The 15,824-nt window shown below is 42.9% G+C and overlaps 1 protein-coding gene across 6 annotated transcripts in view; it reads left to right on the plus strand.

The window, feature by feature from the left end:
- Positions 1-5,512, plus strand: part of LOC138665322 (glycine N-acyltransferase-like) — a 150,581-nt gene extending 145,069 nt beyond the window's left edge. For all 6 annotated transcript variants that reach the window (XM_069752693.1, XM_069752697.1, XM_069752695.1 and 3 more), the window contains one exon: positions 5,029-5,512. In XM_069752693.1, coding sequence (XP_069608794.1) covers positions 5,029-5,422 — 394 coding nt within the window. In that variant the 3' untranslated portion in view covers positions 5,423-5,512. The remainder of the gene's footprint in view (positions 1-5,028) is intronic.
- Positions 5,513-15,824: the final 10,312 nt, after the last annotated feature.

Here is a 15,824-nt window from a genome sequence, read left to right on the forward strand (position 1 = left end):
CCATTTTGTCTTGCAGCAATGGAGTCCTGATTTCAATTCAATCTACTATATAAAGCTGAATGTGTGTGTGTGTGTGTATGTATGTATGTATGTATGTATGTATGTATGTATGTATGTATGTATGTCCGGGATTGGCATCTGCACCGTCGCAGCTACAGCCACAAAATGTTGCACAGTCACACGTCTGGACCCCGAGAGCGTCATAGGCTATGTTGTGAGGCGAAATTTTAACCCCGCGCGTTCCAATTCACCAAACAATTTTGCCCCTATCTACATAATGGGGAAAAAAGTGAAAGGAAAAGTGTTGGAGGCGTCGTAGCTACAGCCACAAAATTTTGCACAGTCACACGTCTGGACCCCGAGAGCGTCATAGGCTATGTTGTGAGGTGAAATTTTAACCCCGCGCTTTCCAATTCACCAAACAATTTTGCCCCTATCTACATAATGGGGAAAAAGTGAAAGGAAAAGTGTTGGAGGCGTCGCAGCTACAGCCACAAAATTTTGCACAGTCACACGTCTGGACCCCGAGAGCATCGTAGGCTATATTGTGAGGTGAAATTTTAACCCCACACTTTCCAATTCACCAAATAATTTTGCCCCTATCTACATAATGGGGAAAAAAGTGAAAGGAAAAGTGTTGGAGGCGTCGCAGCCACAGCCACAAAATTTTGCACAGTCACACGTCTGGTCCCTGAGAGCATCATAGGCTATGTTGTGAGGCGAAATTTTAACCCCGCGCTTTCCAATTCACCAAACAATTTTGCCCCTGTCTACATAATGGGGAAAAAGTGAAAGAAAAAGTGTTGGAGGCAAATTGACAGCTGCCAGATGTGAACAAGGGGGACTTAAAGAGTGAGAGTGATGGCGCCAAAGAGTATATACCGTACAGTTGCTAAGGTGGGGCCCCGACATGGGATATTCACCACACACGGGGATATGGACACACACAAAATGCGCCACACACTACCACGTGCTTGAACACATATACCACCCTCAGCAGACATTTCACCACACATACACCAACCTCGCCACATAAAAGTCGAAACACAAAAGTCGCCGCTCAAAACTCGCCACGCGCAAAACTCACTAAGTGCAAAAACTAGGCTCACGCAAAACTCGCCACAAGTGCAAAACTCACCTCATGGAAAACTCGCCACACGCAAAACTTGCACACGTGGAAAAATTGTCACATGTACAAAAGTTGCAGCACATGCAAAAGTTGCCTCACACACAACTTGCACATACTCAAAAGGCACCACACATAAAACTCGCCATGCGCAAAACTCGCCATGCGCAAAACTTGCTGCACACAACTTGCTACACTAACCTGTCACATGCAACTCGACACACAAAAGTTGCTACATGCATGTTGCCACACAAAACTCATCTCACAAAAGTCGCTACATGCATGTCGCCACACGCAACTCAACACACACAACTTGACAAACGAAACTCGCCCTAAAATGCACACAAGTCTGGTATTATCCTTCAAAAATAAAAATCTGATTAATAAGCAGACAAACTACAACAAATGTACCATATAGGAAATACGGCAGCTGTCAGTCACATGACCTGTCTATTATGTGTATGTGTGAGCTAATATATACTGCCAGGGGGAGGGCTTCCTGTTGGCTGGGGATTTATCAGGCTGCCAATTTAGCTTACAAATACTGAGGTAAAAATACTGAGCAAATAATGTGTGAACGAGGTCTAATACAGGAGGAGATGACACACAGGTATATACTATATACAGGGGAGAGGACACACAGATATATACTATATACAGGAGAGATGACACACAGGTATATACTATATAGAGGAGATGACATACAGGTACATACTATATACAGGAGGAGATGACACACAGGTATATACTATATACAGGAGCAGATGACCTACAGGTATATACTATATACAGGAGGAGATGACATACAGGTATATGCTATATATAGAAGATGACATGCAGGTATATACTATATACAGGAGGAGATGACACACAGATATATACTATATACAGGGGAGATGACACACAGGTATATACTATATACAGGAGGAGATGACATACAGGTATATACTATATATAGAAGGAGATGACATACAGGTATATACTATATATAGGAGGAGATGACATACAGGTATATACTATATATAGAAGGAGATGACATACAGGTATATACTATATATAGGAGGAGATGACATACAGGTATATACTATATACAGGAGATGACATACAGGTGTATACTATATATAAGGGAGATGACAAACATGTATATACTGAGGTGAAAATTTGCCTTCCTAAAGTTCAATGTTTTTGTCAGGGAGTCACAAAAACATTGAACTTTAGGAAGGCAAAGTTTGAACAGCTTAGAGATGCCCTTAATCTGGTAGACTGGGACAATATCCTCAGAAATGAGAATACAGATAATAAATGGGAAATGTTTAAGAACATCCTAAATAGGCAGTGTAAGCGGTTTATACCTTGTGGGAATAAAAGGACTAGAAATAGGAAAAACCCAATGTGGCTAAACAAAGAAGTAAGACAGGCAATTAACAGTAAAAAGAAAGCATTTGCACTACTAAAGCAGGATGGCACCATTGAAGCTCTAAAAAACTATAGGGAGAAAAATACTTTATCTAAAAAACTAATTAAAGCTGCCAAAAAGGAAACAGAGAAGCACATTGCTAAGGAGAGTAAAACTAATCCCAAACTGTTCTTCAACTATATCAATAGTAAAAGAATAAAAACTGAAAATGTAGGCCCCTTAAAAAATAGTGAGGAAAGAATGGTTGTAGATGACGAGGAAAAAGCTAACATATTAAACACCTTCTTCTCCACGGTATTCACGGTGGAAAATGAAATGCTAGGTGAAATCCCAAGAAACAATGAAAACCCTATATTAAGGGTCACCAATCTAACCCAAGAAGAGGTGCGAAACCGGCTAAATAAGATTAAAATAGATAAATCTCCGGGTCCGGATGGCATACACCCACGAGTACTAAGAGAACTAAGTAATGTAATAGATAAACCATTATTTCTTATTTTTAGGGACTCAATAGCGACAGGGTCTGTTCCGCAGGATTGGCGCATAGCAAATGTGGTGCCAATATTCAAAAAGGGCTCTAAAAGTGAACCTGGAAATTATAGGCCAGTAAGTCTAACCTCTATTGTTGGTAAAATATTTGAAGGGTTTCTGAGGGATGTTATTCTGGATTATCTCAATGAGAATAACTGTTTAACTCCATATCAGCATGGGTTTATGAGAAATCGCTCCTGTCAAACCAATCTAATCAGTTTTTATGAAGAGGTAAGCTATAGGCTGGACCACGGTGAGTCATTGGACGTGGTATATCTCGATTTTTCCAAAGCGTTTGATACCGTGCCGCACAAGAGGTTGGTACACAAAATGAGAATGCTTGGTCTGGGGGAAAATGTGTGCAAATGGGTTAGTAACTGGCTTAGTGATAGAAAGCAGAGGGTGGTTATAAATGGTATAGTCTCTAACTGGGTCGCTGTGACCAGTGGGGTACCGCAGGGGTCAGTATTGGGACCTGTTCTCTTCAACATATTCATTAATGATCTGGTAGAAGGTTTACACAGTAAAATATCGATATTTGCAGATGATACAAAACTATGTAAAGCAGTTAATACAAGAGAAGATAGTATTCTGCTACAGATGGATCTGGATAAGTTGGAAACTTGGGCTGAAAGGTGGCAGATGAGGGTTAACAATGATAAATGTAAGGTTATACACATGGGAAGAGGGAATCAATATCACCATTACACACTGAACGGGAAACCACTGGGTAAATCTGACAGGGAGAAGGACTTGGGGATCCTAGTTAATGATAAACTTACCTGGAGCAGCCAGTGCCAGGCAGCAGCTGCCAAGGCAAACAGGATCATGGGGTGCATTAAAAGAGGTCTGGATACACATGATGAGAGCATTATACTGCCTCTGTACAAATCCCTAGTTAGACCGCACATGGAGTACTGTGTCCAGTTTTGGGCACCGGTGCTCAGGAAGGATATAATGGAACTAGAGAGAGTACAAAGGAGGGCAACAAAATTAATAAAGGGGATGGGAGAACTACAATACCCAGATAGATTAGCGAAATTAGGATTATTTAGTCTAGAAAAAAGACGACTGAGGGGCGATCTAATAACCATGTATAAGTATATAAGGGGACAATACAAATATCTCGCTGAGGATCTGTTTATACCAAGGAAGGTGACGGGCACAAGGGGGCATTCTTTGCGTCTGGAGGAGAGAAGGTTTTTCCACCAACATAGAAGAGGATTCTTTACTGTTAGGGCAGTGAGAATCTGGAATTGCTTGCCTGAGGAGGTGGTGATGGCGAACTCAGTCGAGGGGTTCAAGAGAGGCCTGGATGTCTTCCTGGAGCAGAACAATATTGTATCATACAATTATTAGGTTCTGTAGAAGGACATAGATCTGGGTATTTATTATAATGGAATATAGGCTGAACTGGATGGACAAATGTCTTTTTTCGGCCTTACTAACTATGTTACTATGTTACTATGTTACTATGAAAATGAAAAGGTGTGAGTGCAAAATGAGAGGAGTGAGGGAAAATAGTGGAGTGATCGGAAAATGACAGATGTGGGGTCGAAAGAGGAGTGAGGGAAAATTGTGGAGTGATCGGAAAATGACAGATGTGAGGTCGAAATGACAAGTGTTAGGGGGGAATGAGAGGAGTGAGGGAGAAAATGAGAGGTGTAAGGGAGAAAATGAGAGATATGAGGGGGAAAATGAAAGATGTGATTTGGAAAATGAGAGGTGTGATGGGAAAATAAGAGAAGTGAGGTGCTATAACTAACCACAGATATTTACTATGCCCAGGCAACGCCGGGCTCTTCAGCTAGTCAAGGATAAAATTCATGCAGTTTTCTTTGTGTTATACACAGGTGCCTAAAACTATGCATGTTCTACTGAGATTATTGCTTACCAATATCCTGAAATTTGATTATCCATGACACTTTTTTCCACATTTTTTTTCTTCATGCAGTGACCTACAATTTTCTAGCCTAAAGCCTGAGGAAGCCAACTTGGTCAATGAAGTCTGGGCATTTGGTGGGAATCCACTCAGTGAACGTTATATTACTCGGTGCATCCAGAATTTTCCCACTCTTTGCGCAAGAAGATTAGATGTTGGGAAGCCTGTTGCTTGGGCATTGAGTGAACAATCAGGAGAAATGCGTATGGGGTATACCGAAGAAAAATACAGGAATCAAGGAGTGTTTCGTACAATGATAATACAATTGGCACATAAATTAAATTCTAAGGGATGTCCGCTCTACGGCCATGTGACCCCAGACAATAAGAGCAGCCAAGCAGCTACTCTTGGAGCAGGATTTCCGTTAGCTGGAAGATGGCAGCAGTGGAAGTTTCAACCCTCATGACTTTGTCTCTGCTTTTTTATTATTCATGTTAAATACTATGAGAACATGATTAGAAATGGTGATTATTAAATGTGTCTTATAATAATACTATATTATACACTATGTTCCATTTATTGGCCTGGTTTCATACTTTTGGTCAGCAGCAAATGTGTCACAGAGTACTATGCGTCCTGGTCCCTTTCTTGCCACTATACGCTACGACATTCTGCTTTACCCTTTCCTGTAAAAACAATTTTGTGCCGTTTGATTAATAGGAATGATGAGAAAACAGAGTGGACTCTATGATTGCACGGGCACAATGTTAAGTCTCTGTTGTCGAGTCTCCCAGGACCCAGGGTTCCTTCCCTATCCCTAACGCTAGCTCTAGCTCGCCCTGTTCCCCGGATTACTTCTGATGGTGAAGACGCCGGGACAACGTACTTTGCTTTAGCTCCTGAATCTGCCCTCAGTCTGCATCGTTCCTCAACCCACGGAAGAGGGGAGTAGTAGTCTACGGTAATACGCCAACCAGACTCACAAGGTAATGCGAACAGGGATAACAAAAAATACCAAACATACAAATATTCTCACTCAGACAACAGAGGAATGCACCATGGAGGATGAGGTTAAACCAAAGTAAGAGAAGAAAGGGAATTATCACACACTAAAAACCTAGCAACAGTCACAGATAAATCCACCAAATGCCTTCTCCAACCACCAACAACCTCAAACCATGAAGCTTTTGCTTCCAGGAGCTCTCAACTGATGAGATTAACCCCTGCACTGCTGAAAGAAACTTACACTGTTTAATATGAAGGTGAAGTGCTTCAATTTAGTTCAGAAGTAGGAGAAATCAGACGCTGTGATCTTCTGGCACCTCTCTGTTGCGGTAAACCCATGACACACATAGTCTGTAAAAACACATGGATACATGAATAGCACCATAGCACCATAAATTATAATGGGTACGTGTTATATCTGTGAAAAAAACAGATAGAACACGTACATGCAACATGGATGTCTGTGTGAGCATGTATGTGCACATGACATCTTTTTCATTTGCAGTGCGCTCTGAATCTCACCGGAAAAAGTGCCATAAAAGCATAGAAAACACTGAATATGCATTTCAATTTAAAATTACTTGCTATTCATATGTTTAGACTTTTGATCATCTTTTAACAGTTTCGGATTTCAAAAGATGCATAGTGGCTTAAACAAGTGACCTTAACATTCTTCAGGCATCTTGTGGTTTGAAGACATCAGAAACTAAATAGATAAGTCTGTGAGAAGCCCAAAAAGACTGACAGAAGACACGTGACCTGACGTCTTTTGTAGTGTTTGTAGTGTTTTAAAATGTAGAGTTTTGCAAGAAACAATTTAAAAATCAGGCACAGGATCATACACATAGATGAGACTAGTCCAGCACTGCCCCCGGACGGCTTCTTCTTGCACTGCTTCAAGTGATTAACAAGAATTTCACTATGTACACATGAGGAGACATTTCAATCAATTAGGGCAGGGCGGGGAGAAGCTGTCAGAGTGCGGCAAAAAAGTAGTTTTGTCTATCTCTTGGCACTATAGAGTTTAAGTCCTCTTTTTCTCAGAAGAGGCAATTTGCATATTTGATTCCCAATAGGAATTCTAATCCCTTCCCAACATGTGCCATTTATAGCTGCAAATGCAGAAGAAGAGAGAGGAACGCACTCACCGATCAGGTAAAATCCAATTCTTTATTCCAGCATGGACAAACTTAGCAGGGAGGGGAGTGGAGGATGACGGACGACGGCCGTTTCACGCTGACGAGCGCTTCTACCAGGACCCGTAGAATCGCTCGTCAGCGTGAAACGGCCGTCGTCCGTCATCCTCCACTCCCCTCCCTGCTAAGTTTGTCCATGCTGGAATAAAGAATTGGATTTTACCTGATCGGTGAGTGCGTCCCTCTCTCTTCTTCTGCATTTGGATATTTATCATCTTGTTTTCTTGGATACTGCACCACCGAGGTTGTAGGCAGGAACCTCTAGCATTACCTGGCAATCTGACATGGCGATCTAGGTTGTTGCAGCTGTGCGGAGGTGCTTTTTTCTTTTTCTTTCCATTTATAGCTGCATTCTCCCAAACCGCCATATATATGCAACACCTGCTAGGGCCTTGGGGTACTCGGTACCGGGTCGGCACAGTTCTTAAAGGGGTGGTCATGGCAGCAACTGACCCAATCCGTGGCCCTGGGCGTGCAATAAAAGGGGATGAATGATGTTTAGGAATTGGGAATAATGTTTGTAGGGGAATAAAGGGGAAAATGTTTGTGACGCAACCTGTGGTGTTCGGCGATAAAGGTGTTAGCCAACGCTCCAACGCTGCTGTACAGTCCTCTAGGGGCAGATGATAATGCAGCTGAGTTGTTATAGCTCTCCACAGGTAGAGCTTGGTCCCCAGGGCAGTTAGTGGTGTGGGTGGCAATGTTACTGTCACGCTCGCGCCCAGACTGGTTGGCGCAGGCGTGCGGGGGTCTGGCTCCACTGGACCACAGACCAGACTACCCTGGAAGGGGTGTAACGAAGTAGCTTACTTGGTATTCACTGGAGCCTCTGATGGTGAGGTCAGACTTGTGCGGCAGAAAGCTACCAGGTGCTACTCCCGGGTGGTGTCTGGCTGCTGATCCCACCGGAGAATGGAACAAAGACAGGAAAGCGGACACGGCTGGCACTCTGGCAGAAAGGCGGGCATGGCTGGGACACAGAAAGGCAGATGGGTACAACAGACACTGGCAGGCAGGCGGGCACGGCTGGCTCTCTGGTAGGCAGGCAGGTATGGCTGGCTCTCTGGCAGGACATCCGGACAAGGCTGGTACACTGGAAGAACCGGTAGGGACCAGTCTGCAGGCAGGTTTGTAAAACAGGTAAGAACCTGTTCAGACAGGAGGACTTAAGAATAGGTAGAGAAAGACCGCAAGAGCGGATGCAGAGGGAAAGCACTGGAGCTAGAGCCAAGAGCAGAGACGCAGGAGGCGGAGCCAGGAGGAGGAGCCAAGTGCAGAAATGCAGGGGGCGGAGCCAAGAGCAAGAGGTGTAGAACCGTAAGGAGCGGAGCCAGGTAGAACTGCAAGGAGCGGAGCCGCAGAGCGAGAGCTGAGTGGAGCCACAGAGCAAAGCCACAGAGAGCAGAACAAGGTCAGAGTGCAGAGCAAAGTTACAGAGAGCATAGCTGAGAGCAAAGCCACAGAGTGCAGAGCTGAGAGCAGAACAAAGTCAGAGTGCAGAGCTGAGTGCAGAGCAAGACACAGAGTGCAGAGCTGAGAACAGAGCAAAGTCAGAGTGCAGAGCCCAGAGCAAAACCACCGAGAGCAGAGCAATGTCTCAGAATGCAGAGCAAGGAGCAAAGCAAGGTCAAAGAGAACAGAACCAAAAGCAGAGCAAAGCAAGACACAGAGTACGCACAGCAGGGAAAGGAAACGAAGGCAGGGATACAAACGGACACAGGAACAGGCCTAGGCTAAGACAAAGTCAGGAACAGTACAAGGCTCAGAGACATGGACACAAGCCAGGGTACGACGCCCCTATGGGTGGTGGACATAGGCCAGGGTACGAAGCCCCACTGGATGGCAAACACAGGACACAGACCACGGTACAACGCCCCCTGGGTGGCAGACACAAGATTAAAAGAGACAGGTCCTGGCACCTCAGCAGCTAAGAACTGACTGAGGGAGTAAGTTGCACAGGCCCCAACCAATGGATGGGGATGTCTTAAATACAGGATGCCTCATGGCGATTGGCCGGGGACACCTTAGCAAGGTGCACACAGTCTCAATAAGACACAGGAGTTTCCGGCGCCACCCCCTATGCACACAGACAGAGCATGCACAGAGCAAACAGCAGACATGAGGCACACAGCATGGAGCTGGCAGCAGAGAGAAGTCACAACAAGGCCCAGAGAAGTAAGTGAGTTTGAGTGTAGTGCAGGTGGCGGATGGGAGGCCATGCAGTGATGCGAGCAGGGTTGTTACAGTTACTAGTGACAGGTAGAGGAGCAGAGTAGATGGTGCCGGAAAGAAATGGAAGGACACAGCTTGTCGCAGTTCTCACGGTATTACTCACAGTTCAGGCTCCCCAGCCGGGGTGCTGTGTCCTCCAGGCATGAAGTCCAGGTAACTCTCTGGCAAGTTGGGCACTTTTCCAGAACTCCTCTTTTATATATGCCTCTCCTGGCCGTCTTTCTGCGCTGCTATCTCCATTCCTGCTCTGCGCTTGCCACCCAGTATCCCAAGCCGGTGAACGCGAATCTTGTCAGGTGACATACTCTCTGTCCCCTGGACTCCCTCTGTCCCCTGGACTCCCTCTGTCCACCTTTTTGATGAGTAGGTACAAATGTGGCTTCTGCACCTACAGTCAAAGCAGCCTCTGGATTGCTTGCTGGAGCCTGAAATTTTCCCATTAGTTCAGGGGTCGGTTCCCCTACTGCGGCCTGGTTCCTCCACTGATGCAGGTCAGCCTGGATTCAGGTTCCATGGGTGGCTTCCGCACTTCTCGTGCCCCTGGAACCCCTTCTTCCTGGGAGCTTCTTTCCTTCCTTTCACTTTCTTGCTGGGATGAGCTCCTACCAGCTCCAGTCCCCAGCTCCACATCTGCTCTGTTCTCCTGCTCTCCGCAGACTCTCTGTCTGCCTACTCACTAACTGTCTCCCTCTGTGTATCTAGCTCCCCCCTCTTTCCTACCTTCTCCACCCACTCCCCAACACCCTTTACTATCCAGACTGGGGTGAGGCCATCCTCCCTAAGGGTACACCCAGATGCCCCGTCTAAACTAGTGTCTGTTGGGTGCGAGTGTTAGAGTTCTGTACAATGTTCCCTCCTTACCAGAGAGTTGGGAAACCACACCTCTCGCTGAGATGCAGTACCTCTGTGGTGACTGGACCTTCAATGGCGCCACATACATATGACTTGATAATCTTGTTGGCTCACTTTGAGCACGGTTGCAATCAAATGTGGATATCTGGGCTAAATAAGATCTGACATAAAGCAGCAGTGCCTACCATAGGTGCTACCATCGATCACATGCATTTAACCTCTCTGATGCCATTGTGCTGATGGTCTCCATGATGACCCCGAGCCGAAAGATGGCCACGGGGTCATCCAGGGATGGTGGCCTGTCAGCTCATGCTGAGAGCAGGAACTGACACGCCTCCTCTCTGTGTGAGAGACACCGATCTAATGCCCTATGATGCAGAAGCATTGCAGAGTCTTAGACCAGCAATCATTTGGTGGAAAATTCCCATCTTAGGACAAAGTAAAGAAGTAAAAAAATTATTAAAAATGGGAAAATATAAACAAAAAAATTACAAAATAAAGAACAGAAAAAAATATTAATCCAATAAATACATTTATTTATGTAAAAACAAAAATAAATGAAAAAAGTACACATATTTGGTATGGCTGCATCATGAACGACCCAACCTATTAAAGTTTCCCACTAGTTAACTTCTTTAGTGAACACCATAAAAAAAAAATAAAACGCAAGCCAGAAAACAATGCTTTATCAGCAAACCACCTAACAAAAAGTGGAATAAAGTGCTACAAAAAAGAAGGATATAAATAAACATGATACAGCTGATGACGTCATCTTATCCAGCAAAAAACAAGCCGCCATACAGCTCAGCTTCATCAGTGGAAAAATAAAAAAGTTATAGCTCTCAGAATAAAGAGATGCGAAAACATTTTATTGTGTAAAAGCATCAAAACATAGAAAAAAGGATATAAATGTAGAATGATCTGAAGACTAAAGCTGCCTTATCAATTTTACCATAAGCAGAACGGCATTTTAAAAAAAAATCCTGAATTGCTGGTTTTTATTCAATCTGCCTCCCAAAAATGAGAATAGAAAGCAATCAAAAAATGATGTTCTGTTCCCAAAAATGGTACCAATAAAATCCTCAACTCATTTTACAAAAAAACAAGCCATCACATTACTCGGTCAACTGAAACATTTGAAAATTATGGCTATCTAAATATGGTGATGCGAAGACTTGTTTTTGCAATAATAAACGTCTTTTACATAGTAACATAGTAATATAGTCAGCAAGGCTGAAAAAAGACATTTGTCCATCCAGTTCAGCCTATATTTTGTCAGAATAAATCCACAGATCTAGATCCTTCTAAAGAACCTAATAACTGTAAGATACAATATTGTTACGCTCCAGGAAGACATCCAGACCTCTCTTGAACCCCTCGACTGAGTTTGCCATCCCTACCTCCTCAGGCAAGGAATTCCAGATTCTCACTGCCCTAACAGTAAAGAATCCTCTTCTATGTCGTGGAAAAACCTTCTATCCTACATAAGCAGAGAATGCCCCCTTGCGACAATCACCTTCCTTGGTATAAACAGATCCTCAGAGAGATATTTGTATTGTCGCCCATCAGTCGTCTTTTTCCTAGACTTAGTGTGTGACATCAGCCAAACGGAAAAAAACGCTTGCAAGAGACTTGACGTCAAGCAAGCAATAAAAGCAATAAAAAAGGATTTGGGGGATATATCAAAAGCGAAAGAAAAGCCAAGGATGCTATAGGATTTTTACAGGATGAAAATAATGAAATGGTAAGAAAGGATGTTGAGAAGGCCGAACTTTTAAATTCCTATTTTGCATCTGTTTTCTCTCAGAAAGGAAAGGTAACATCAACTGATCTTCACTGTCCTATTAAAGGAATAGAAAAATCCAGGATATCTATAAACAGAAAGATAGTGAGGAAACACTTAGCTAACATAAATGAATTCAAGTCTCCAGGTCCAGATGAATTACACTCCCAGAGTACTGAAGGAGATAGGAGAAGAAATGTTTGAACCACTCTCCATAAACTTTGAAAATTCTTGGAGAACAGGAGAAGTCCCAGAAGACTGGAGAAGAGCAAATGTTGTTCCTATCTTCAAAAAGGGGAAGAAGGTGGACCCAGGGAACTATAGGCCGGGGAGTCTGACTTCCATACCAGGAAAGATCTTTGACCAAATTATTAAACAACATGTATGTAAGTACCTAGATAAGAATGAAGTGATTAACCAGAGTCAGCATGGGTTTGCAACTAATAAGTCCTGTGAGACTAACTTAATTTCCTTCTATGTCAGAATCACTGACTGGGTTGATCAGGGAAATGCTGTAGATATAGTATATCTTGCCTTCAGCAAAGCATTTGACAAAGTATCTCACATCATCCTTATTGAAAAAAAATGACTAAGCATAGAATGGATTAGGCAACTGCTAGGTGAATTCATAACTGGCTTAGTGATCAGGCCCAAAGAATGGTCGTAAATGGCTGCACATCCAGTTGGAAGAATGTCTCAAGTGGGGTACCACAGGGTTCTGTCCTGGACACTGTATTGTTCAACGTCTTTATCAATGATTTACATGAAGGAATTGAGGCTGATGACACAAAGCTAGGAGGGATATCTAATACTAGAGAAGAGAGAGAGGATTCAAAAATATATAATCTGGAGCAGTGGGTAGCAACTAACAGAATGGTTTTTAACAAGGAAAAATGCAAAGTACTATACAGTATCTGGGCAATAAAAATGAAAAAAACATGTACAGAATGGAAGAAATAGGGCTAAGCAACAGCACATGTGAAAAATACTTGGGTATACTAATAGATCATAAACTGAACATGAGTCAACAGTGTGATGCAGCAGCAAAAAAGGCAAATGCAATTCTGGGATGTATTAACAGAAGCATACAGTCTAGATCACACCAAGTCATTATTGCCTTCTACTCCTCTATGGTCAGACCTAATCTGGAATACTGTGTCCAGTTTTGGGCACCACATTTAAAAAAAGACATCAACAAACTGGAGCAAGTTCAGAGAATAGTGACCAGAATGGTGACCGGTCTGCAAACCATGTCCTATGAGGAACGGTTACAGGATTTGGGAATGTTTAGCTTGCAAAAAAGAAGACTGAGAGGAGACTTAATAGCTGTCTACAAATATCTCAAGGGCTGTCACATTGTAGAAGCATCATCTTTATTCTTATTTGCACAAGGAAAGACTAGAAGCATTGGGATGAAACTGAATGGGAGGAGACACTGATTAGATATTAGAAATTTTTTTTGACAGTTAGAGTGATCAATGAGTGGAACAGGCTGCCACGAGAGGTGGTGAGTTCTCCTTCCATGGAAGTTTTCAAACAGAGGCTGGACAGACATCTGTCTGGGATGATTTAGTGAATCCTGCTTTGAGCAGACCAGATGACCCAGGAGGTCCCTTCCAACTCTACCATTCTATGATTCTTTCATTCAATGATTCTATAAATCTGGTATTGCTCTAATTCCACCGACCTAAAGAATAAAGCCATCTAATAACTTATACACAAGGAAAAGCATAAAAATGAAATAAAACCAACTCTTCACCTGCTGTTGATTTGTTAATTCTGCCTCCCAAAGATCACATTAAGGCTAGGCTCACATTTATCCTGCGCTCTGTGCTGAGTGCTTACACTGGGGTTTCCATGTAAATATCTCTAATACCTGATTCAGATGGAACCCTTGGTGGAAGATTTCCTGAAATGAGGCAGATGGAGGCACTGTGGATGCCATGTGGCTCCCTATGATCCAGCAGTGTCCATCTTTTTAGCCTTCAATAAAAGTGCAGTCTGCAACAGTTTTGTGCACTTCTGAAAAGAAGGACATAGCTGAACAGAAGCCAGACTGAGTCCAGAGTAACTCTGCTGCCACATTATAGTGAATGAATCCCTTGTGAGTTTTCATCTGAATCACATCACTCAGAGATTTAGATGGAAACCCCAATATAAGTGGAGAGACAGAGAGGTCTGGGAGCATCCAAGCAGCTTGAAGTTGCAATATCACTGGAGGGTGTCAACCCTGCTGCTGTTGTCAGTGTTCCACCCAACGTGAGTATTTTGAATGCAATTAACCACACTTGTTTGTGATTGGATTATTTTACTTTATATACTACTCTTTATTTTCTGTTCAATATCTATGTCTAAGGGTGCTACTATTGCGCCAGAAACACGTCAGGTTTCTTTTAAACTCAACTGTTCTAATAAAAATGGCTACTTTTAACTGAATGGTTGAACTGGAACAAATCCGTTTTCCTACCTAATATACAGCTCTGGCAAAAATTAAGAGACCACAGCATAGTGGTATATTTTTGAGTAAAATATAAATTGTTCTTTAATTCTATAAACTACTGACAACATGTCTCTGAAGTTCCAAGCAAAACATTTTGTATTTATTTTCTGAAAATGAGAAATGGTTAAAATAACAAAAAAATGCATTGCTTGCAGACCTCAAATAATGCAAAGAAAAAAACAAGTTCATAATAATTTAGAAACAACAATACTAATGTTTTAACTCAGGAAGAGTTCAGAAATCAATATTTTGTGGAATAACCATGATTTTTAATCACAGCTTACATGCGTCTTGGCATGCTTTCCACCAGTCTTTCACACTGCTTTTGGGTGACCTTATGCCACTCCTGGTACAAAAATTTGAGCAGTTCTTTATTGTTTGATGGCTTGTGACTATCCATCTTACTGTTGGTTACATTCCAGAGGTTTTTAATGGGGATCAGATCTGGAGATTGGGCTTGCCATGACAGGGATTTGGTGTGGTGGTCCTTCATCCACACCTTGATTGACCTAGCTGTGTCATGGCGCATTGTCCTGCTGGAAAAAAAACAGTTCTCAGAGTTGGGGAATATTGCTTGAGCAGCAGAAATCAACTGTTTTTCCAGTATAACCTTATATGCTGCTTGATTCATATGTCCTTCGCAAAGAACAACCTGCCCAATTCCAGCCTTGCTGAAGCATCCCCAGATCATCACCGATCCTACAACAATTTTCACAGTGGGTGCAAGACACTGTGGCTTGTACACCTATCCAGGTCTCCGTCGCACCATTAGATGACCAAAGCTGAAAATTAGACTCATCAGAGAAGATTACCTTACTCCAGTCCTCTATGGTCCAATTCTTATGTGGTCTTTGGCAAACTTCAGCCTGGCTCTCCTTTGCTACTCATTGATGAAAGGCTTTTTTCCAGCTTTACATGACTTGAGTCCAGTTGAATGAACTGTTCTTGCCGTGCACTTCCATTTGCCATTCGTTTTGTAAGTCACTTGATGTCATCCTGCGGTTGTTGAATGACATTCCAATAAGATGACGGTCATCCCGGTCAGTGGAGAGTCGTTTTTGCCCTTTGCCAGTCTGTAGCTTTCTTGTCCCCAATATCTGCTACTTGACCTTGTTGTAATGGACTGCCATCTTAGAAATTTTAAGGATAGAGGCAACATGATGCTCACTGTGCCCCTCTGCTAGTAAAGCCAGAATTGAGCCCTTCCTTTCCTCACTCAAGGCTTTTCTTTTCAACTCCTTTGGCATGGTTAAAAGTTATTTTTTCATTCCTATTACTTTTTGGATATTGCTAGCACTTG

Source organism: Ranitomeya imitator, chromosome 2 (genome assembly GCF_032444005.1).
Source record: "Ranitomeya imitator isolate aRanImi1 chromosome 2, aRanImi1.pri, whole genome shotgun sequence".
Taxonomy (NCBI): Eukaryota; Metazoa; Chordata; class Amphibia; order Anura; family Dendrobatidae; genus Ranitomeya; species Ranitomeya imitator.